General features: G+C 51.2%; 1 protein-coding gene across 1 annotated transcript in view; it reads right to left on the minus strand.

The window, feature by feature from the left end:
- LOC138522745 (candoxin-like) overlaps window positions 1-23,245 on the minus strand; it is a 141,053-nt gene that overhangs the window by 34,237 nt on the left and 83,571 nt on the right. Inside the window, exon 3 of the mRNA XM_069635402.1 lies at window positions 415-554. Within this exon, the coding sequence (XP_069491503.1) occupies window positions 415-554 (140 nt within the window). The remainder of the gene's footprint in view (window positions 1-414; window positions 555-23,245) is intronic.

The raw sequence follows: 23,245 nt of genomic DNA on the forward strand, positions 1-23,245 counted from the left end.
GATTGGAATATAAGAATCCCACCAGCTATCGTTTAGTTCATGTTGGCAGGCTCCCTTTTAACCCTGTGTTAACCATAGTATTGTTTCTGTCCTTGGTGGTCAGGAGCCCCTGCTAACTGGCACAACTGGAGAGACTGCCACATGTGTACGGCCGCAGGCGGGAGCACATGGAGGGCACGCACCCCAGCAGGATTTCGTAATAGAAATCATTTAGACATGCCACCGCCAGGTTAGGCTTGGGCATAACAGGAGAGGCCACTGCCTGTCCTGTGATGCAAAGGGCGCATCCCTTAATGAAGCTCCTGGCACTTCTGCCCCCAATTGCATTCACATTAACCTGTGCCCACCACATCTGTGCACAAGAGAATCAGCCCCCCCCTCCCCGACCCGCACCCATAACACGCTCCTGCTCACCATTTCAGCAGCCAAGTAGGCATGGACTTCTGGAGGCCAGGAAATATTGCAAAGGTCGGTTTGGCAGCACACGACAAACAGACCATCACTCGAGCTTGGCACACATGTGGCTGCACAACGCATGGAGAAGTTAACAGACCCTTAAAAGATAAAAATGAACAAACAGGATATTTACAAAGTGCTTTGTTTCCATTGTAATACACACATTCTGAGAGCTGTTCTACGTGCACACATCTGGCAGTGCACGAGTCGCCCACCTTGCTCCATTAGCCAAGCTGCTGGAGGCCTACAGTCTCGGGAGGATAGCTCACGGGCAACATGCTCGCCTTGAAAGCAAGACAACACGGAGCACCACAGGTTCGATCCGCATAACACTGGGGTCTTGTCCTATGAGGGCTTTACCGAAGAGGGTTCGATCCTCGGTTCTTAAAGGCTCGGGAGCGTGGAAGTTGCATTGCGTGCTAGGTGTCATTGGGCAGTGTCTCCTGCGCACCAGCGTCTCACAACACTGATGCCTTGCCCTGCGAAGGCTTTGCCATAGAGGGTCTGATCCGTGGTTCTTAAAGGCTGGGGAGCATGGAAGTTGTGTTGCATGCTATGCGTTTTCAGGCAGCATCTACTGCGCACCTGTGTCGCACAACACTGCGGCCTTGTCCTGCGAGGGCTTTGAATGGCTGGGAACAAGTAAATGGACTTCCAGTTGCAGAACTTACAAGGGCAGATATAATTGCCCCCCAGGAATAGGAGGTTTCGGGGAGGTTTGGGGGGCAGAGGCTGAGTGGCCTCAAATCAAGTTCAACAAGGACAGCAGGGACTGTACACTGATCAGTTGTCATGCAATTATTGTAAACAGTTGGGACACTGGAATGATTAATGCCACAAAAGGCCCCGGCTGAAAATCATCCCCAGCACACGCGACTTGCAGAATGGCTACAAAAGTGTTACTGACCTCATAGGCCAACCAGGGTGGCTTCAAAATCAAAAATTACAATTTTGTAGAGAAATTGCAACATATTTGCGACAGATTGTCAAAGAGTCATCACACACATAAAAATTCCCAAACCAGAGTCCGTCAGATAAGAGCAGGTCTAAGTATGGTAGGGAATTGGACCCTTGAGATGGGCTATATAATGGCCAACAGTTTGGACCGTTTACAGTGGTTGCTACATCAATGTACCATCAATCCATTCATTTTGCCTTGCCTTGCTACAGATATGTAAATGCTGAAATGCCATTTTCTTCACCAACAAGCTGGTGTCCTTATGAATTGTTGAAAGAAATGAAGAACATGAAACATATGTCAGCAGTTCTGTCATACTTAGAATATACGTAATTCACTTACGTTTATGAACAAATGTAATTTAACAATTAAATTGTAATGTGGAGAATGGCCAACATGTTTTTGTAACATGCTCTTCAAAAAATAAAATGATGAATGCTTTCATTTAAATGTGTAGGGTGTGCTGACTTTCATCCCAAAATACATGTGCGCACCTTCGTGTGATAAGGAGTTGGTGTTTGGACCTTTGGCAGATGAAGTTTTGTCTTGCAGACAATTACACAGTGGGGCTTGTTATAACTCTGCCGGTGCGGTAACAACGGTGCCGGTAGGCTTACCGGACTGGCAGAGCACAAGTTTGCTGGCGGGGGGACCTCCCGCCTGCGAGGCCTGACCTGGCGGGCAGAACGGCACTCGCCCACAGACTTTGACGGATGCACTGCCAACGTTATGTATGGTGCCGGTTCATCCGTCCTCCCCATTCCCATTGTAATGCCCCAGTGAGTCCCCACTGCCAGGTGCAGATCAAAATGCATAACTCCAGCGGCAGCCTGCCGTTGTTACCGGCAAGGCTACTGCCAGAGTTATGATGAGTCCCAGTGTCTTGATGTTTTATAGAGTTTGAGCAAGGCCAACAGCTGGCTGTTATTGTAATATGAACATTGGGTTGGGATTGCTGATTTTATGGAAGAAGAAAATACTGGGTGCGGGAAGCACTGAATTAGTTCCCCCGCCCCCTAAAATGCAATATATAACTGCTCTGTCCTAACGTCAGAGTTATTTGTCAGGTTGGGATTTCATGCATGTCATGGCCGGGTCAAACCAGATGCACCTTCAGTGATGACATGTAGCAGGGGACATAAGATATGTTTTAGCTCAACGTCCTTGTAAATCAGAAATCAGGGAGTTAAATTAATTCCTTTACTGTTCACAAGAGAAGCGGGAGTGATCATAGCCTCTTCTGCTGGAGCCTCAGTGGCCAATGTAATCAGAGGGTGGAGTCAGAAGTGAGAGAAGCGGGAGTCATCATAGCCTGTTCTGCTGGAGCCTCAGTGGCCAGTGTAATCAGAGGGTGGAGTCAGAAGTGAGAGAAGCGGGAGTCATCATAGCCTGTTCTGCTGGAGCCTCAGTGGCCATAGTGATCAGAGGGTGGAGTCAGAAGTGAGAGAAGCGGGAGTCATCATAGCATGTTCTGCTGGAGCCTCAGTGGCCAGTGTAATCAGAGGGCAGAGTCAGAAGTGAGAGAAGCAGGAGTCATCATAGCCTGTTCTGCTGGAGCCTCAGTAGCCAGAGTGATCAGAGGGCAGAGTCAGAAGTGAGAGAAGCGGGAGTCACCATAGCCTGTTCTGTTGGATCTTCAGTGGCCAGAGGGATCAGAGGGCGGCATCAGAAGTGAGAGAAGCGGGAGTAATTTTAGCCTGTTCTGCAGGAGCCTCAGTGGCCACTGTAATCAGAGGGCGGAGTCAGAAGTGAGAGAAGCGGGAGTCAACATAGCCTGTTCTGCTGGAGCCTCAGTGGCCAGTGTGATCAGAGGGCGGAGTCAGAAGTGAGAGAAGCGGGAGTCATCATAGCCTGTTCTGCTGGAGCCTCAGTGGCCAGTGTGATCAGAGGGCAGAGTCAGAAGTGAGAGAAGCGGGAGTCATCATAGCCTGTTCTGCTGGAGCCTCAGTAGCCATAGTGATCAGAGGGCAGAGTCAGAAGTGAGAGAAGCGGGAGTCATCATAGCCTGTTCTGCTGGACCCTCAGTGGCCAGTGTAATCAGAGGGCGTAGTCAGAAGTGAGAGAAGCGGGAGTCATCATAGCCTGTTCTGCTGGATTCTCAGTGGGCAGTGTAATCAGAGGGCGGAGTCAGAAGTGAGAGAAGCAGGAGTCAGCATAGCCGGTTCTGCTGGAGCTTCAGTGGCCAGAGTGATCAGAGAGCGGAGTCAGAAGTGAGAGAAGCGGGAGTCACCATAGCCTGTTCTGCTGGAGCCTCAGTGGCCAGAGTGATCAGAGGGCGGCGTCAGAAGTGAGAGAAGCGGGTGTCATCATAGCCTGTTCTGCAGGAGCCTCAGTGGCCAGTGTAATCAGAGGGCGGAGTCAGAAGTGAGAGAAGCAGGAGACATCATAGCCTGTTCTGCTGGATTCTCAGTGGGCAGTGTAATCAGAGGGCGGAGTCAGAAGTGAGAGAAGCGGGAGTCATAATAGTCTGTTCTGCTGGAGCCTCAGTGGCCAGTGTAATCAGAGGGCGGAGTCAGAAGTGAGAGAAGCGGGAGTCATCATAGCCTGTTCTGCTGGAGCCTCAGTGGGCAGTGTAATCAAAGGGCGGAGTCAGAAGTGAGAGAAGCGGGAGTCATCATAGCCTGTTCTGCTGGAGCCTCAGTGGCCAGTGTAATCAGAGGGCGGAGTCAGAAGTGAGAGAAGCGGGAGTCACCATAGCCTGTTCTGCTCGAGCCTCAGTGGCCAGTGTAATCAGAGGACGGAGTCAGAAGTGAGAGAAGCGGGAGTCACCATAGCCTGTTCTGCTAGAGCCTCAGTGGCTAGTGTAATGAGAGGGCGGAGTCAGAAGTGAGAGAAGCGGGAGTCATCATAACCTGTTCTGCTGGAGCCTCAGTGGCCAGTGTGATCAGAGGGCGGAGTCAGAAGTGAGAGAAGCGGGAGTCATCATAGCCTGTTCTGCTGGAGCCTCAGTGGCCAGTGTGATCAGAGGGCAGAGTCAGAAGTGATAGAAGTGGGAGTCATCATAGCCTGTTCTGCTGGACCCTCAGTGGCCAGTGTAATCAGAGGGCGTAGTCAGAAGTGAGAGAAGCGGGAGTCATCATAGCCTGTTCTGCTGGATTCTCAGTGGGCAGTGTAATCAGAGGGCGGAGTCAGAAGTGAGAGAAGCAGGAGTCAGCATAGCCGGTTCTGCTGGAGCTTCAGTGGCCAGAGTGATCAGAGAGCGGAGTCAGAAGTGAGAGAAGCGGGAGTCACCATAGCCTGTTCTGCTGGAGCCTCAGTGGCCAGAGTGATCAGAGGGCGGCGTCAGAAGTGAGAGAAGCGGGTGTCATCATAGCCTGTTCTGCAGGAGCCTCAGTGGCCAGTGTAATCAGAGGGCGGAGTCAGAAGTGAGAGAAGCAGGAGACATCATAGCCTGTTCTGCTGGATTCTCAGTGGGCAGTGTAATCAGAGGGCGGAGTCAGAAGTGAGAGAAGCGGGAGTCATAATAGTCTGTTCTGCTGGAGCCTCAGTGGCCAGTGTAATCAGAGGGCGGAGTCAGAAGTGAGAGAAGCGGGAGTCATCATAGCCTGTTCTGCTGGAGCCTCAGTGGGCAGTGTAATCAAAGGGCGGAGTCAGAAGTGAGAGAAGCGGGAGTCATCATAGCCTGTTCTGCTGGAGCCTCAGTGGCCAGTGTAATCAGAGGGCGGAGTCAGAAGTGAGAGAAGCGGGAGTCACCATAGCCTGTTCTGCTCGAGCCTCAGTGGCCAGTGTAATCAGAGGACGGAGTCAGAAGTGAGAGAAGCGGGAGTCACCATAGCCTGTTCTGCTAGAGCCTCAGTGGCTAGTGTAATGAGAGGGCGGAGTCAGAAGTGAGAGAAGCGGGAGTCATCATAACCTGTTCTGCTGGAGCCTCAGTGGCCAGTGTGATCAGAGGGCGGAGTCAGAAGTGAGAGAAGCGGGAGTCATCATAGCCTGTTCTGCTGGAGCCTCAGTGGCCAGTGTGATCAGAGGGCAGAGTCAGAAGTGATAGAAGTGGGAGTCATGACCCCACTAAGGGTTGCTACTTTCAACAAACATGCACCGCCGACCTGCCCCTGGTGCGGAAATGACAAAGCGGACATGGTCCATATGTTTTGGACTTGCACCAAAACAGCAAATTTCTGGTCCATGGTGGAACGTACCTGCACCGCAGCGGGACTCACGAGATATGAGTGGAACCCAAAGGAATGCCTATTGGGAGCTCATCCCAGGCCTAGCAAATACAAACAACTGGTCAAACTGATGGACCTAGCCTGCATCCTTGCAAAACGTTCCATTGCAATGGCATGGAAATCCCCAAGGGGCCCAAGGCACGGACATTGGCTTATGGACCTGGAAAAGTGGACGGAGGCAGAAACTAGGGCCTGGCAGGATGGAACCCGCACAAACGATGATGACTCCAACGACACCCTAGACTCATGGAAGGCCCTGGTGCGTGACATCCAATTTGCCTCCGACCACAAACCCCCCTGAGCTTTCACCCTCACTAGAGATTTGCTTGTGACTTACCCCAAGAATGGTCAACCTGATAATCAAGCCCCCGTGAACTTGGGTGTGCCGCACACCAGCCCCTCGCCCGCCGCCACAATTACGAACAATATATTCACCTATGAAGACTGTGGTAGTTAGTTAGTTAATTTCTTTTAGTTTGTTTGTTGTGTTACCGTTTGATGGTTGTGTTGTATTTATATAAATGCCAATAAAATACTTAAAAAAAAAAAAATAGCCTGTTCTGCTGGAGCCTCAGTAGCCATAGTGATCAGAGGGCAGAGTCAGAAGTGAGAGAAGCGGGAGTCATCATAGCCTGTTCTGCTGGACCCTCAGTGGCCAGTGTAATCAGAGGGCGTAGTCAGAAGTGAGAGAAGCGGGAGTCATCATAGCCTGTTCTGCTGGAGCCTCAGTGGCCAGTGTAATCAGAGGGCGGAGTCAGAAGTGAGAGAAGCGGGAGTCATCATAGCCTGTTCTGCTGGATTCTCAGTGGGCAGTGTAATCAGAGGGCGGAGTCAGAAGTGAGAGAAGCAGGAGTCAGCATAGCCTGTTCTGCTGGAGCTTCAGTGGCCAGAGTGATCAGAGGGCGGAGTTAGAAGTGAGAGAAGCGGGAGTCACCATAGCCTGTTCTGCTGGAGCCTCAGTGGCCAGAGTGATCAGAGGGCGGCGTCAGAAGTGAGAGAAGCGGGTGTCATCATAGCCTGTTCTGCAGGAGCCTCAGTGGCCAGTGTAATCAGAGGGCGGAGTCAGAAGTGAGAGAAGCAGGAGACATCATAGCCTGTTCTGCTGGATTCTCAGTGGGCAGTGTAATCAGAGGGCGGAGTCAGCAGTGAGAGAAGCAGGAGTCATCATAGCCTGTTCTGCTGAAGCCTCAGTGGCCAGTGTAATCAGAGGGCGCAGTCAGAAATGAGAGAAGCGGGAGTCATCATAGCCTGTTCTGCTGGAGCCTCAGTGGCCAGTGTAATCAGAGGGCGGAGTCAGAAGTGAGAGAAGCAGGAGTCATCATAGCCTGTTCTGCTGGAGCCTCAGTGGCCAGTGTAATCAGAGGGCGAAGTCAGAAGTGAGAGAAGCGGGAGTAACCATAGCCTGTTCTGTTGGAGCCTCAGTGGCCAGTGTAATCAGAGGGCAGAGTCAGAAGTGAGAGAAGCGGGAGTCATCATAGCCTGTTCTGCTGAAGCCTCAGTGGCCAGTGTAATCAGAGGGCGCAGTCAGAAGTGAGAGAAGCGGGAGTCATCATAGCCTGTTCTGCTGGAGCCTCAGTGGCCAGTGTAAGCAGAGGGCGGAGTCAGACGTGAGAGGAGCGGGAGTCATCATAGCCTGTTCTGCTGGAGCCTCAGTGGCCAGTGTAATCAGAGGGCGGAGTCAGAGTGAGAGAAGCGGGAGTCATCATAGCCTGTTCTGTTGGAGCCTCAGTGGCCAGTGTAATTAGAGGGCGAATTCAGAAGTGAGAGAAGCAGGAGTGATCACAACTTTTAAGGAAACGCTCTGAAATAAAGTAGAACTGCTGATGATGATTTTGATCTATGGTTGCCTTAGGAAATCACTCTGTGGTCTGAAAAATGTTTGGGATGGCCACCGGAAATGACAAAAATAAGAGCTGCATAGAAGAGTTTGTAGGTGTTGAAAGTTGCGTTTAATGAAGAAAGGAGGTAAATTGTAGCCACCCACAATCTGATCCTGGCGATGGCATCTGTTAAATGCGCCCTGCGCCCTGCAACGCGATGACGCAGGGTGTCTGAATAAAATCCCCGCCCCCGCGCAAGGGCGGCAGTTCTGGGCCCAGACTCTAACAGCGTGTGGCGTGTTTCATTTCGCTCCGGCCGGAGCTGCGCCACTGCGGCCTACCTCAGAGGCCTTCAACGTTCTGCCTCCTCTGTGATGCTGGAAATGCATCGGAGGGACAGGGCATCCATATCCTTGTCCTTTACTGCTTTTTATCGTGGGTTCTGTCGTGTTTTCCGCGCAGGAGTTCATGTGGGACTCCTGGCGGTGCAGCTCTCTTTCTTTTGGTTTGGAGAATGGACCCGTGGGATACCCTTATGGCCCCCATGGGTGGGGGGTACAACCCTGTTCCCCTAGTGTATGTTTTTGGGCACCTGTGGGTGGCCCACAGAGCAGGGTATGGGCTGGTGGCAGCTCCATGCTTAATTTGACAGGTGCGCAGAGTATCCTCCATTTTGGGATACCCCGGCCCTGCCATTGGGATCAGTTGATCCCTGATGGAAAACAAGATGGCCCCGGTGGCCACTTGCTTTCTATTACCCATTACCTTGTTTTCCCAAAGTCCTGGGAAGCCCTGACTCTGTCCCTTCCCCCTGACTGGCTGTTGGATGGAAGTGCCATATATGGTGTTGTTGTGAAGGCCCAGTCAGACTAGCTGGAGCCTTCCCGGTGATGTATGTTGTGGGTACCTCCTGTGGGTGGGACCTGGGTGAATAGAATGTGTGACGAATATGCATTCTGTGTTGTGGGTGTCTAGTATCTGGTGGTTGACACAATGACTGAGACAACCCTGCCCGAAACCGGTATGAATGCAGCTTGGAGTGTTGAATGGCTCGGTACTTGTCCCAATACACATAACTTGTTGTGAGTGTCTGGAGAGAAGTGAATGGCCTGAATACCTTGTGTGCCTGATTGGCTGCCTGCCTGCATGAATGCCCGTAGTCGTGATTGGATGCTTGAGTGTGACCCAGTGGAATGAATAGGAGATCAACAGTATATCTGGGGACCTCTCACTGCTAGGAATCGTGTTCAGAAGCTGAAGTCCACTACGACGAGTAACTGGATTAACTGAGGCTTGACCTTGAAGCCCTGCTGGACGAGAAGAATTGCTGTTGCTCTCCTTCACAATCTGAAAGCTACTGTGTTTCCAAGGACTGATCCAGAGAGGACCTGGTAAGGCGCCCTCTTCCCGAGCTACGAGGGACCATCGTGCGCAGCTGATCTTTGCCAACGCTCCCTGATAGACAGACCTTCGACAGGCTGCCAACCCGATACGGGGACTGCTGCGGAACTCCAAGGAGAAGCACTCAGACTGTTGTCCGCCACTGTCGACGACCGCCGTCGCCGACTGGAGCCGCTGTGCTCTCGTTTGCCTAAGAACTTCCATTGATCATCGGACGCTCTCGTCTGCATTGTCATCCGCTTGTCTCCTGCTGGAGAAGGCCCGACCGTCGAGGCGCAGAGGAGCATCCACCAGTGGGTTTCCCGCCACCTACAGACCACAGAGACGCTGACGACTCAACGCCCTTGCTGGGCCACAGTTCTTCATCATCTCTTTGTGGTCCAGAACTATTGTCACCGAGATACCCCGCATGCCTCTTCCTCGCAGGACGGCAACGCTCTGTCGTTGACGAGCACCGCGAGGAACGAAGCTGCCACTTCCCTGCCATAGTTTACCCTGTTCACGGTTGGACGTTCGATGACCCGTGATTCCTGCCTTAAAGGGAGGGCACTCAAGAAGGGCCGTCCATTCCCCAACACTGAACGCCAAGTTCCCCGAAACCTCTCGACGATCCGTGGCTCCCGCCTGAAAGGGAGGCACTCAAGAAGGATCGGTCGGCGCATCGTCGGAGAACTCTACTCCACCAGATACATTGGGGGGGTAAAACCTTAACAGGAAGAAGTAAGACTATTGAACATTTGGACTGGGCTTGTGCTATATATCTTTATCTACAGGTTGCCCAGGTGGGGGGATCTCCACACAGAACTGTGCCTGGTGGTAGGGGTCAGTATTCTGCCTATTGTTTCAACCATCTTGCGTTCCTTCCTATCTCTATTGCTGGTTTACTTGTTATTGATCTGTGTGACATTTTAACCGTACAGTTGATGCACTTTAATGAGATTTGATAACGTTAGTGGTACCACTCTAGATGTGTATATATTTATCATTATTGACTTCCAAGTACAAAGTGCGTTATTGTGATCGTGTACATAACTTTGAATATTAATTATATAAAGACTGTGTTTTCAGTAATACAGTGTGTGGACATTCCTTTGTGGGGGTTCGGGGACTACACTGTACTTAAGAACCAGCCTGCATTAACTCCTGAGAAGCTAGGCCTCGATTGCTCATCCATTGCTACCCTATAGAGAATCTTGGCTGGGGTCTTCTGTGCCTCCCCTCTACCATATAGAGAGCGGAAGTACAGACACCCCCCACCAGTCTTTACAGTGGTGGCAGCAGTGGGATGCTTATGGTTTTAAGAATCAGTGTATAACCGTGCCACTTACAAAATATCTGCACTTTATTCGATTAAGGTTTGGGTGTGTACAAAATAACTGCATTACAAGAAATGGAGTCTATTGCAAATGGTAAATTGACTCGGATGAGCTTAGTGTAACGCTCACCTGGTTCCCACGGAGGCGCGGTGTCGAAGGCGCAGAACTCTGAAGATGGACAGGAAGGGCCCCTCTATTCTGGCTTCCCTGGCTCGTTGGATACTCTCCTGTACGTGAAAAGGGAGTATTACCAACTGTGGAACAATGCTCAAGCCTCACACTCCCTTCCAACCCTCCACGATACCTCCTCCACGATTCCCCGTGAAGCCTCACCTTAGGGTTTGGAAGGATGAGCTCTCCATCCTGCTTCTGATGCAGGGGCGCGTTGAAACCCAGTTACTTCACTGGATTGAGGATTGACTGTTCAGGTAAGGCGCTGTAAAAGTTCTGTTCAAAAGTTCAAGCTTAATAATAATGTTCGTTGTCTAATTGCAGCAAGCGCTAATGCGTGTGTCTTTTTCCCCTTAGGGGCCGGGGTTCGGAGTGCCGGAGATATGGCGCCGACCCGAAGTGAAACAGTTCTGGATGAGCGCTCAGGTAATGTCTTTGCATTTGCTCATTCAATGTCTTTGTCTTTTTTCCCCATAGGGGCCGGGGTCTGGAGATGCCAGGAAGCGGCAGGACCCGAAATGCAGTGGGAATAATCCAACAGGTAAGACTTAAAAGGAAACTGAGCTTTCCTTATTCCTTTTCTCCCTCTCACCTTTGTTCTTGTCTTTTTCCCTCTAGGCGCCGGGGCGTAGCTGAATCCGGAAGATCGCTGCTGAAGATGGAAGCGCCTTGCAAAGGTGAGTAAAATGCAGCGCTGCAGCGATCGAAACGAAATGCCTTTAAAATGATGTCTTCCTTTTCAGGGCCGTTGGAGAAATGACTCCGGGATGCAGATTTAGCAGGTAAGGGCTTTTCTTCTCCTATTCTCTTCCTTTCTCCCCTTGCAGGTGTTCCAGGGTGCTGGCAGGCGTGGCTGAAGTCAGGATGCAGGAGCTGACACGGTGAGCGTCCAGCTGCTAGGTGCAGAACAACGCAAAGCATGTGTGGCTGTTCGGGTGGGGTTTAAATAGCCTTGGAAGAAGTTCCTGGTATGTATCCTTCCACCAATCAGGTATGTATCCTTCCCCGACCACACCCGGGTGGTGAAGTAGTCCTACAGGTTAAGTAGTCCCATTCAGGCCTCAAGAGGGCCTGGATGAAGCAGCACGGTCTGCATCAGGTAAGTGTGCACCCAAGCACTTAAACACATATCATCTTCTATGAGCCTGGCACCTAAGGCGCCAGGACTGGGGTCCGCTATGAGCCTGGCGCCTAAGGCGCCAGGACTGAGTCCAAAGGGCCCCGACTTGGGTCCGCTGAGACTTCCCTGGGGAAAATGATGTCTGCCTCTGGGGTTGCTGGGCCCGGCCTGGCTCCTTAGAGGTAGGCATCATGACACTTAGAGGCTCTCCAGAGTGCTTGTGAAGCCAGGGAGTTAGACTTTGTGGATAAGTCTAGGGCTGAACTGATAGCTGCCCTGGTGGACTACCAGAACGATGGTGAAGCTCTTGATGAGGGGGGCAAAGCAACCAATGAGGACTCTGCCCCTGGGGTTTCTACCGAATCTGTTTCTGGGAATGCCGCCATTCCTACTGCCTCTGTTCCGAACCCCAGCAATTCCTTGGAACTTGAGTTATTAAGGATGAAATTGGCCTTTGAATATCGCAAGTTGGAAATAGATGCTGAGCTTAAGAAAGAGGAGCTGGCGCAACAAGTTGAACTCAAGAATAGGGATCTTGAACTCAAAGACAAGGACACTGAATGTCAGAGAATCCAGCTAGAGAAAGCTCGAGTGGAGACTTCAGCAAAACCCAGTGAGAGTGTCAGGTCCCAAGCCACTAAATTTATGAAGGATTTGGTTGGTGTGTTTTCGGAGGGTTCTGATATCCTCCAATGGATTGAAGCGTTTGAAATGGCTTGTGCGATTCATGATGTTGACAAAAGAGATTGGGCTAAGTGTTTGCTAAGCAGAGTGCCTCAAACTGGATATGACTGTATTCTGAAGCTGAGTGTGGAAGAAAGGGGTCAGTATGAGTGTAGGAAATCTGCTTTGATTGCCAAGTTTGGCAAGACGCCTACCCAATATCTTAAAAGGTTCAGGGATTTTGAGAAAAGAGAGAATGTGTCTTGGGTCGACTGGGTGAGTGCTGGGCACATGAATATGATGGGGTGGATTGACGGTTACAAAGTGAAAACTTTTGTTGAATTGTCCCACCTGTTGTTTTTTGAGCATTTTTCTGAAGCCTGTTCACCAGAGCTGCATCAGTATGTTGCTGACCAGAACATTTTAGATCCCTTTAAGCTGGCTAGGTTGGCTGACAAGTGGGTCTCCCACCGGGTGTCCCCTAAGGACTCCAGTGGGAAGGACAAGGACAAAGAAAAGGGGGCCTCTCAGAAAGCTGAGGAGTCCCAAAAGCAGTCACAGTTGAATAAACCTAAACCCTCCTCTCCTAAGACCCAAATATCTAGTGGGGATAAGTCATCTGTGGGTGGGAATAAGAGTAGTGGTCCACCTGCTGCAAAGCAGGTGTTACGGACTTGCTGGTCGTGCAGAGTATGAATACCTCCGTCCCCAAGTACCACACAGGCAATACCATAAACACTGCCTGTGCAATCTTTGAGGCCACAGGTGTGGTAGTCTGTCGGGCCTGGATTCGGGAACAGCCAGAAGAACCCCTTGAACGCTGTAAAGCAAAAATGTTTATGTACAGGGCAGAAATGTAATATCACAAGAATACAGGAATAGGTATCTAAGCACTGCTTACCTATGAGCACTGAAGGGTCACCCAGAGATGGGAGAAAGACTGGACCCCGGGCAATGATCCGGGCTAGCTTCTCCTAGTGGGGTTTTGGCCCAAGTGAGCCAGCGGGATAGCTTGATGTCAGGGGCACAGACAGGTAAACACCTAGCGTAGGGCCGATGGCCAAAGTTCCAAAACAAAATGTAATCCGTAGAGTATCCAAAAGACAATTCCGTGGTCTGGCAACAAATGTTCAAGGTTCCAAAGCAGATTCGGGGCATAGGCAAAGACAGTCCGTGAGACGATTCCGTGGTCTGGCAACAAATGTTCAAAGTTCCAAAGCAGATTCAGGGCGTAGGCAAAGATACTCCGTAAGACGAAACGTGGTCGTGAGGGAAATCCAAATTCACAATGAAAAACAAAGCGTCACACAATCCTGGAGGAAAACAGCTGTGAAGCAACGCTTCCGTGTTTCCGAATGCATTTAACCAATAGCAGAAGTCATGTGATGCGTTACACGGAAGCGCTGATGCGTGATGGAACGTCAAGTGATCCGTGACGCGCAGGTCTCCATGGAAGGTGCCGGGTGTTGTGACCAAGCAGGATTCTCCAATTTAGTTGCCAATGACGGGAGGGGCGATACACGCCAGGTCTGTCATAACGTACTCTACTAGGGGCGAGAGAACGTAAAGATGTTCGTGTGCCTGGGTGTGTGTGTCGGGTGATGGGATGAATGGAGGCTGAAGGCGGGTGTAGACGTGTACCTGTAGGGGGTGCACTTGGTTGTGCGGAAGACGTGACAGCAGGCTCCCGGTGGTTCCAGTACCGTACCCCGCACTCCCGGCACTTGTTGGGACTGTGGGGCTCTGGGTCACAAAAGGGGTGACTCCAAGTGCAAAGGTAAGGCACTCTGAGTACAGGCTGTCAGACTGACCTACCCTTACCCCATGTCTGAGGTGGAAGCCACTGTCCTCCCCTCCTCTACCGGAATCACTTTTGGTGCTTCCATAGAGATTTCCTTAGTGTCCCTTGGGGCCTGGGACCAGTACACGGAAATACTGGCCACTATCCCGCAGAACACCCGTAGATTTTTGAGAAGTGTCCTCCTGAATGGCCAGCCTTCTACTTTGAGAGACACTGGGGCAAGCATGACAGTGGTGGACAGGACCCTGCTCAAGCCAGAGGACTATGTAGATGCTCCTCTGAGAACCACCAGGTTAGCTGGTGGGCCTCCCAAATTATCGCCTGTAGCCCGAGTCACACTCGTAATTGGAGACAAGACAGCAAAGCTTCCTGTCCTGGTTCAGGACAATGTCCCTGCTAACATTCTGTTAGGTAACGATCTAGTCGAGTTGGGATTGATCGCAGATGGTCTTCCCATGACTGCGGCTGCGGTCACTAGGTCACAGGTGACCCCGGGTCTGGCTGTGAGTCAGGTACCCGAGCCGAAGGCGCGGCCTAAGGCACGACGAAGGAAGAGCAAGAAGGTCACCTCTGTGGAGGGAGCTCCTTCTCTTCATGCTGTTCCTACAGCACCCATTGGCATCCATGCTCCGGACGGGCTGGGTCCAGTGGTAAACCCCGTCTCAACTCCTGTGGGAGAAGAGCCAGAAGACTCTCCTGTGGGAGAGGTTCTCAACCCGGAGGATCATCCCGATCTTCAATGCTTGTTAGCTGAAGGGGGACCCTCCCGGGCAGACTTCTGTAAAGGACAGAGAGAGTGTACCTCTCTCGAGGGTCTGAGGAAACAGGCCCTGTCTCAGGCACAAGGCGAAGTGCCTAGGACTTTCCGGATTTATTGGGAGGGTGAGCTCCTTGTTAGTGAGCCCACTAAGCCTGAACCTGGTGCCCTCAAGAGGTTGGTGGTACCCCAGGTTTACAGGCCCTTCCTACTGCAGTTGGCACATGAGGTGCCCTTGGCTGGTCATCTTGGTACCAAGAAGACTAAGCAGAGGCTCTCTGCCCATTTCTACTGGCCTCGGATGGGAGTAGAAGTGGAGTCCCACTGCAGGATCTGCCCAACTTGTCAGTTGTCTGGCAAGACTGGAGGCAGTGTCATTGCCCCACTGCAGCCATTGCCAGTGGTTGGCACACCATTTGAGAGGGTGGGCATCGACATCGTCGGTCCCCTTGACCCTCCCACGTCAGGGGGACTTCAGTTCATCCTGGTTTTGGTAGAACATGCCACCAGGTACCCTGAGGCTATACCCCTTCGGACTGTTACTGCCAAGGTGGTTGCCCGGGCCCTCCTGGGCTTTTTCACCCACGTTGGATTCCCCAAGGAGGTTGTCTCTGACCGAGGATCCAACTTCATGTCTAGTTACATGAACACATGAACACCATGTGGAAAGAGTGCGGGGTAACCTACAAGTTCTCCACTTCTTACCACCCCCAGACCAATGGTCTGGTTGAGAGATTTAATAAAACTCTCAAGGGCATGCTAGGTGCTTTGGAAGAGCCCCTAAGGAGGAAATGGGATCTCCTCCAGCCATGCCTACTGTTTGCTTACCGAGAGGTACCTCAAGAGGCTGTTGGTTTCAGCCCCTTTGAGATGCTCTTTGGACATCCCGTCCCTCCCGGTCCCGCCAAGCAAGTGGGGGACTATGTGTTAGGCCTCAGACGGAGGATGACACAGATGATGGGTCAAGTAACGGCGAATCTCAAGGCCGACCAGGAATTGAACAAATACTGGCATGACCTTAAAGCATCGCAAGTGGAGTGGACTCGGGACAGGAGGTCCTCGTGATGGAGCCTACCAAGCCTCGGGCATTGGCAGATAAATGGACTGGACCCTTCCGGATAGTCTCCAAGATGGGCGAGGTCAATTATCTGGTTGACATGGGAATTCCAGGGGTAGCCCCTCAGGTATTCCATGTTAATAGGCTCAAGCCGTTCCACCGGTGAGCAGAAGTCTCATGTCTCTTGCTGGCTTCAGAGCAAGAAGAGGATGAGAGTGAGCTCCTTCCTGATTTGTTGCATAGCAACCCTCAGGATGGCTCAGTGGAGGGAGTGCAGCTCTCTCCAGATTTGACAACCGAGCAGCAGAGGGCCTGCAGGACTTTGCTCCAGCAGTATGCCTCTCTGTTTTCACTGACGCCAGGCCTTACACCGTGGTGTAAGCACTAGATTGACACTGGTGACAGCGTGCCTGTCAAGAGCAGGAGCTACCGAATGTCAGATACGGTTAAGAACCACATCCAGGCTGAGGTCACCAAGATCATGGATCTGGGTGTTATTGAACCCTCAATCAGTCCCTGGTCCAGCCCAGTGGTCCTTTGTCCCCAAGGCAAGTTCCCAGGCCTGTACCAAGGATTGGAGGTTCTGTATGGACTACAGAGGAGTCAATGCCGTCACCAAAACTGACGCGCACCCACTGCCCCGGGCTGATGAGCTTGTGGACACCATAGGTGCTGCCAAATTTGTGAGCACCTTTGACCTCACCTCAGGCTATAGGCAAATAGCTCTGACGGACCATGCCAAGGAAAATACGGCGTTCTCAACACCAGAGGGACTCTACCAGTTTAGGGTCATGCCTTTTGGGTTGAAGAATGCCCCTGCCACCTTTCAGAGATTGGTCAATCATACTCTCAGTGGGCTGGAAGCCTTTTGTGTGGCTTATTTAGACGACATTGCCGTCTACAGTTCCACTTGGGAAGAGCACTTGACACATCTGGGTCTAGTGTTGCAGGCCTTAAAGAGGACTAACCTCACTATCAAGGCCACCAAGTGCCAGATAGCTCAGGGGAAAGTCACGTATCTTGGCCATGAGGTAGGAGGGGGTCAAATCCAACCTCTCCCCAGTAAGGTACAGGATGTACAGGACTGGGAGACTCTCACTACTCAAACCCAGGTGAGAGCCTTTTTGGGCCTCACCGGGTACTATCGCAATTTCATGGTGGACTATGGAACCATAGCTGCACCACTGACAGCTCTGACTTCACCCAAACAGCCTAGGAAGGTTAATTGGACTGAAGACTGTCAGAGGGCCTTTGATGGCTTGAAAGAAAGTCTGTGTCGGGCACCCGTGTTGTGTGCGCCCGACTACAGCCGACCCTTTATCATCCAGACGGATGCCTGCGACACCGGAATTGGAGCTGTCTTTTCCCAGTTAGATGACAAAGGGAGAGAACATCCTATCATATTCATCAGTAGACAACTCAAGGGTAGAGAACTTAGGTGGGCTACTGTTGAAAAGGAATGTTTTAGTATAGTTTGGAGCCTTAGGCGTTTTAGGCCCTACCTTACGGGGTCTACCTTCAAGGTCCAAACAGATCATAAGCCCCTGAAGAGGCTTATGCAGATGAAGCGTGAGAACCCCAAATTGCTCAGGTGGTCCATTAGCCTGCAAGGGCTAAACTTCACCATAGAGCACAGACCAGGGAAGAGTCACGATAATGCAGATGGCCTTTCCAGAAGGTATGTTGACCGTCTGGATGAGGGTGTCTATCCTGTGGAGATTAGGCACCCTCCACCTCAGTCTGGGGGGGGGGCGACTGTGATGCTGAAAATGCATCGGAGGGACAGGGCCTCCGTATCCTTGTCCTTTACTGCTTTTTATTGTGTGTTCTGTCGTGTTTTCTGCGCAGGAGTTCATGTGGGACTCCTGGCGGTGCAGCTCTCTTTCTTTTGGTTTGGTGAACGGACCCGTGGGATACCCTTATGGCCCCCATGGGTGGGGGGTACAACCCTGTGCCCCTAGTGTATTTTTTGTGCACCTGTGGGTGGCCCACAGAGCAGGGTATGGGCTGGTGGCAGCTCCATGCTGAATTTGACAGGTGCGCGGAGTATCCTCCATTTTAGGATACCCCGGCCATGCCATTGGGATCAGTTGATTCCTGATGGAAAACAAGATGGCCCTGGAGGCCTCTTGCTTTCTATTACCCATTACCTTGTTTTCCCAAAGTCCTGGGAAGCCCTGACTCTGTCCCTTCCCCCTGACTGGCTGTTGGATGGAAGTGCCTGTTAGGAAAGATTTCGTAATTGTAGGTAATTTTCCTTCCATGTGGCAACCCCTAAACTTTTTGCTTTTGTTTTTCACCTTGTTCTTGACTTTGCCAGAGAAGTGCAGCCTTCTGCCGCACTCCTCTGGGCTTTCGCTCCTTTTCTTATGGGGAAACTGACATGCCCTTAAGACAGTCAGTACCGGGGAACGCTGTTTCCCGTAGTTTCTTTTATCATGTTGCGGCTTTAGTGCAACATGACACAAGAGGGCACTGTAAGCTACGTTACAGCTCTCTTGGGTCTCTAGCCTTCTACAGGCCCTAGATACTCGTTTAGGATTGTATTTGATCGGTGCAAGTCATTCAGGGACTGGAATGGTGGCAGCGATCGTTTTGTGTATTTTGAGCTCCTTTTGGCGTTCTAAGCGCGTTTTTCGCGCTGAACCCAAAATGGTGGCCTGGCTCCCAAAATGGCCAGACCACAAGGCTCCTTTGTCCTGTCCACTGACCGTCTTGCTCCCTTCACCTTCCCCAGGTCGAGCGACCAGGGGCCTTCCTTATTTGGGCATGTACTTTCCCGCGAAACATGGATGCTTTCGCGGGCTTCTACATGTCTTTTGTGTGCCTCCAGGGTGTGGGCTGGGATGTCTGGTACCAATACACATCCTGGGTGCCAGAGAGTCTAGGGTAGTGTGAATGCCTGGGACCACCGTGGTCCGTGATTGGTCCACGAATGGTGTGTGTGTTGATGAGAGGATCTCCCATTGGCTCCCCTCCGTTTTGGCGCGAAGGGAACCGTGGATAAGAGGGGGCTGGAAACACCACTACCATGTCGATCTCCTGAGTTCTCACGAACGAAGGAATACAGGAGCCAAGTATCCTGCAACCACGAGGCTGGACCGAGGAATCGCTGGTGACCCGCTGAAGGACTCCTCCTTTGCACTGCTGTCGTCCTGTGAAACCCTTTCCTCCTTTGATCGAACCAGAAGGCCTGTACTGGTGCTTCGACCTTTGGAATAGCAGGAACAGCTTTTCTCGGCGACTTCATCATCTCCTGCCAGTAAGCCTTCGGAAGCGTCTCTGGGCCATCCAGTTGACTGGCCAGCTTACACGGGAGTCCTGCTCTGTAACCGCCGCCAGGTTGTGTAGTATTTTGAGTCCTTGTCACTCTCACACTCTTCGTACACTTGGCGTTCCCAAGTCTGAAGTGAGTAGTGTACATTTGGCTCAGATACACACGGCCGCTCCGTTGCCCTGCTGTGGTGACAAAACTGTGCAGGTTTCTTTGATTGGGACGTCTTTTTTCTCTACACGACGACGAGGCATTCCCGGCTCTTCTGAACCTGCCAGCTGCTGAAACTAACGGGGAGAAGCCTGGGTCTGCTTGCATCGGGGACCGGTGAGTAGTATAGCTAGGATCTGGTCGCCCTCCTGCAGTAGCCCATTGCTTTTCCCCGCTGTGTAAAAACAGCACCCTTTTGTCCGTACTCGCGCTCTGCTTCTGCTCACTGTGGAGGCTGTGCTTGAGTCGCGGAACCTGTTCTTCTTCTGTTGTGCACTAACCCGAACTGCCTGACTTCCTCCGAAGAGCTTCTCCTTTTGCCCGTTGGCACCAGCGTGTGCAGGTACTTTGAGCACAAGGCTCCACTCTTCGCAGGGCTCGGACTTCCATCTAGTTAGGTGCCTCTGAAGGCGAACTGAGTCTAAAGCATTATCGCACTGCCTGTTTTCCTTCCCTTTCAGGTGGACTACACATTTCGTGCATATAACGCTTGCGACCGTCGTATTTGTATATATATTGTGTTGATATGGTATGTGTTGGCTTAATATTGTGATATTGTGATTTTCTCGCTACGGTCATTATTTTAAAGGCCTTAAAATAAATGTGTATATATTTTTGATTTAACAACTGTTTGGAGTAGTTTGTAAGCGCTCTTGCTTTGTGTGCTCATTGCGGGCTTTCAGTCACCCTCACCCCTCTTGAGACCTAGTCTTGACCGCCGCGATCGCTACCTTGATTGGTCTGGCTCGTCCAGAGGTTACCCTGTTCCAAGTAATTAGGTTGGCCTTCTGAACTTCTGCGCCACCAGGACAGAGTTCAGAAATCCGTCTTAACAAATTGGTGTACAGCGGTGGGATACGACTGAAGGTATCCAGTGTTGCGCACGAACTAGGGCATTTCAGGTTATTCCAACCAGGACACGTAGTGAATTGTTGTAGTATAACTTTAAAAAGGCCATAGTCCTATCAAACAGTATGGAAACAAGTACCTTGTTAACTTTAAATGCTTCTAAATCAGAAACACTAAAAAAGATGTGTGCGGAGAGAGGTGTTTCCTCTCAAGGCACGAAATTGGAAATGATCCAAAGAATCGTGGCGTGGCAAGAAGCGCAGCTTGACGCTATTACTTCTGAGGACAGTGCGGAAGGTGGTGGGGCTGCTCTCACTGGTAGAACCGACGGTTCTGCCGCCGCACTGATCCACCGCGACCACGAGGACAGGGAGGACGAGATGTCTAATGTTTCCTCTGCCAGTGCTGATGGGGAGGCTATGCTTGAATTCAAGAAGCAAGAGCTGCGGTTTAGGCAGCAGGAGCTTGAATTCAGCATAGCCAAACTAAAAATCGAACAGGCAGAAAAACAAAAAGACAGGGATCACCAGTTGGAACTGGCCAAGCTTCAGGTTGCAAATGGGTCCAAGGGTCCTGGACATGGGTCTGGGGCCTCCTCTCATCCACGGTTTCCGAAAGATCTGCTCAGTGTATATGAAGAAAGGAATGACATTATGGACTGGCTGAATGCGTTTGAGTATGCATGCGAAGTTCAACAAGTTGACAATGCTGATAAGATTGCATGGTTACTCAGCAGACTGCCCCATTCTGGCTGTAGTGCCATTATGGAAATGTCGAAGGCTGAACGAGCTGATTTCGCAATGTTAAAGCAAACTCTCATTTTAAAGTTTGGGAAGACTCCGGCCCAATATTTGAAGCGTTTTAGAGAGTATAAGAAAAAGGAAGGTGGTACTTGGGTATCTTATGTCACTGAATCCTTGAAAAACTTAACTGGCTGGGTCGAAGGTTATAAGGTTTCTACCTTCGAAGGCATGATAAATCTTGTCATGCTGGAACACATTTTTGCTTCTTCTTCCCCGGAGCTTAAGCAGCATTTGGCCGATTCGAAGGAGATAGATCCTAAGAAGCTGGCCATTGCAGCAGACTTATGGGTGTCACATCGAGTGTCCCATAAGGACAAATCTCATCCTGGTAAGCAGGAGGAAGGGAAAAAGTCCAAAGATATGGAGGGTGGAGAATCTGCTAAATCTTCTTCCCATAAGGGCCACAAAAAGAAAAACAAGGGTAAGGCACAAGAGAACTCACAGGGTAGTGGAGGTCAGCCTCCGAAACAGAACTCTGGTTACAATAAGCCTCCCTATGTAAACAGACCCAATGGATCTTGTTTTGCTTGTGGAGCAACTGACCATGTGAAGGGGGATCCCCGGTGTAAGGTTAGACCTTTGGGGGTCCACTCCGCTAATCTGGCCTTCTCCTCCTACGAGGAAGAAGAGATTACAGGAGCATCCTTCTCCTCAGACTCATTTCCCAGCGGGATAGAGGCTGAGGTAGTTTTAGTGTCCCTGGGTTCCTGGGAGCCTAAAGTCGCAGAGGCTTATGCTAGGATTCCGGATAATACCAAGCACTACTTTAAAGACAGTGTGCTGATCAATGGAGTAGATACTCCAGCTCTTAGGGATAGTGGGTGCAGTCGCACTGTAGTGGATTCTACCTTGGTAGACTCAGAGGAAGTTGCCAGAGCTACTCTGATGCCCACTAAGTTGGCTGACGGCCCCCTCCGTATGTTTCCAGTAATACCTGTAAATCTTACTTTAAATGGTACAGCAGTCAGGATTCCAGTGAGCATTCAGAGAAACGTCCCGGGAAAGGTCTTGTTAGGTAATGATCTCAGAGCTTTAGGGCTCGTAGGAGACACTGCCGAAAGACCCTACACACGGTCTCAAGCACGGGCAGCATTGGCCAAGTCCAATACGCCGCCCCAGCCGAAGGGGAAACCCAAGGCGAAAGGAGTCAACAAGTCACGACGAGGGAAAGAGAATATTCCCCCGAGCTCGCCTACCACTGCGGTGGAGGAAGTTGGTCAATCGCCCGGGCCTGACGAGGAGGTGGCGATGCCTGAAGTATTCGACCCCAACGATCATCCTGAACTAAAAGACTTGTTAGTTGAAGGAGGTCCTGATAGGGACGAATTCAGTAAAGGCCAACGTGAGTGCCCATCTCTGGAAGGCCTAAGGAGACAGGCCTGCTCCCAGCTTGAGGGTGAACCTCCTGGGACGCATAGGATTTATTGGGAAGGTGGACTCCTGTATAGCGATCCCACAGTGTCTACAGAAGGAGACCATAGGAGGTTGGTGGTTCCCCTTGCTGTTAGGCCCTTCCTCCTGCAGTTGGCGCATGAAGTTCCCCTTGCTGGTCACCTTGGTATGAAGAGGACCAAGCAAAGGTTATCCATGCACTTCTACTGGCCCAAGATGGGGGTGCAAGTAGAAAGTCACTGCAGGAGTTGTACCTCCTGCCAGTTGTCTGGTAAGGTTGGCACGACAATCCAAGCTCCGTTGGTACCGCTCCCAGTTGTGGGGGTACCATTTGAAAGGGTAGGGATCGACATCGTTGGTCCCCTTGACCCGCAAACATCCTCAGGCAATAGGTTTATCCTGGTGCTGGTTGACCATGCAACCAGGTATCCTGAGGCCATCCCATTGAAAACTGTAACTGCCAAGTCAGTTGCAAAAGCTTTACTCGGCATATTTACTAGGGTTGGCTTCCTTAAAGAAGTTGTGTCAGATCGTGGCAGCAAATTTATGTCGAAGTATATGCAGGCTATGTGGAAAGAATGTGGGGTCACCTACAAGTTCTCTTCTGCATACCACCCCCAGACCAATGGTCTGGTGGAACGTTTCAACAGAAAGTTAAAGAGCATGATTGGGGCTCTGGAGGAGCCCCAGAGAAGAAAATGGGATCTTCTTTTACCATGCTTACTGTTTGCCTACCGAGAGGTACCACAGGAGGGTGTTGGCTTCAGCCCCTTCAAACTTCTGTTCGGTCATCCCGTACGGGGACCCTTAGCCATCGTCAAAGAGGGATGGGAGATGCCCACTCCCCCTGTTACTACCAACGTAGTTGATTATGTGCTAGGGCTCAGAAAACGGATGGTACTTCTGATGGGCTTGGCTAGTGATAAATTGAAGGCAGGGCAAGCGCTGGTGAAACATTGGTACGACCAGAAAGCTTCCCTCATTAACTTTACACCTGGTCAGCAAGTCCTGATCATGAATCCCATAAG

This window comes from Ambystoma mexicanum, chromosome 1q (genome assembly GCF_040938575.1).
Source record: "Ambystoma mexicanum isolate Mex_15411 chromosome 1q, UKY_AmexF1_1, whole genome shotgun sequence".
Taxonomy (NCBI): domain Eukaryota; kingdom Metazoa; phylum Chordata; class Amphibia; order Caudata; family Ambystomatidae; genus Ambystoma; species Ambystoma mexicanum.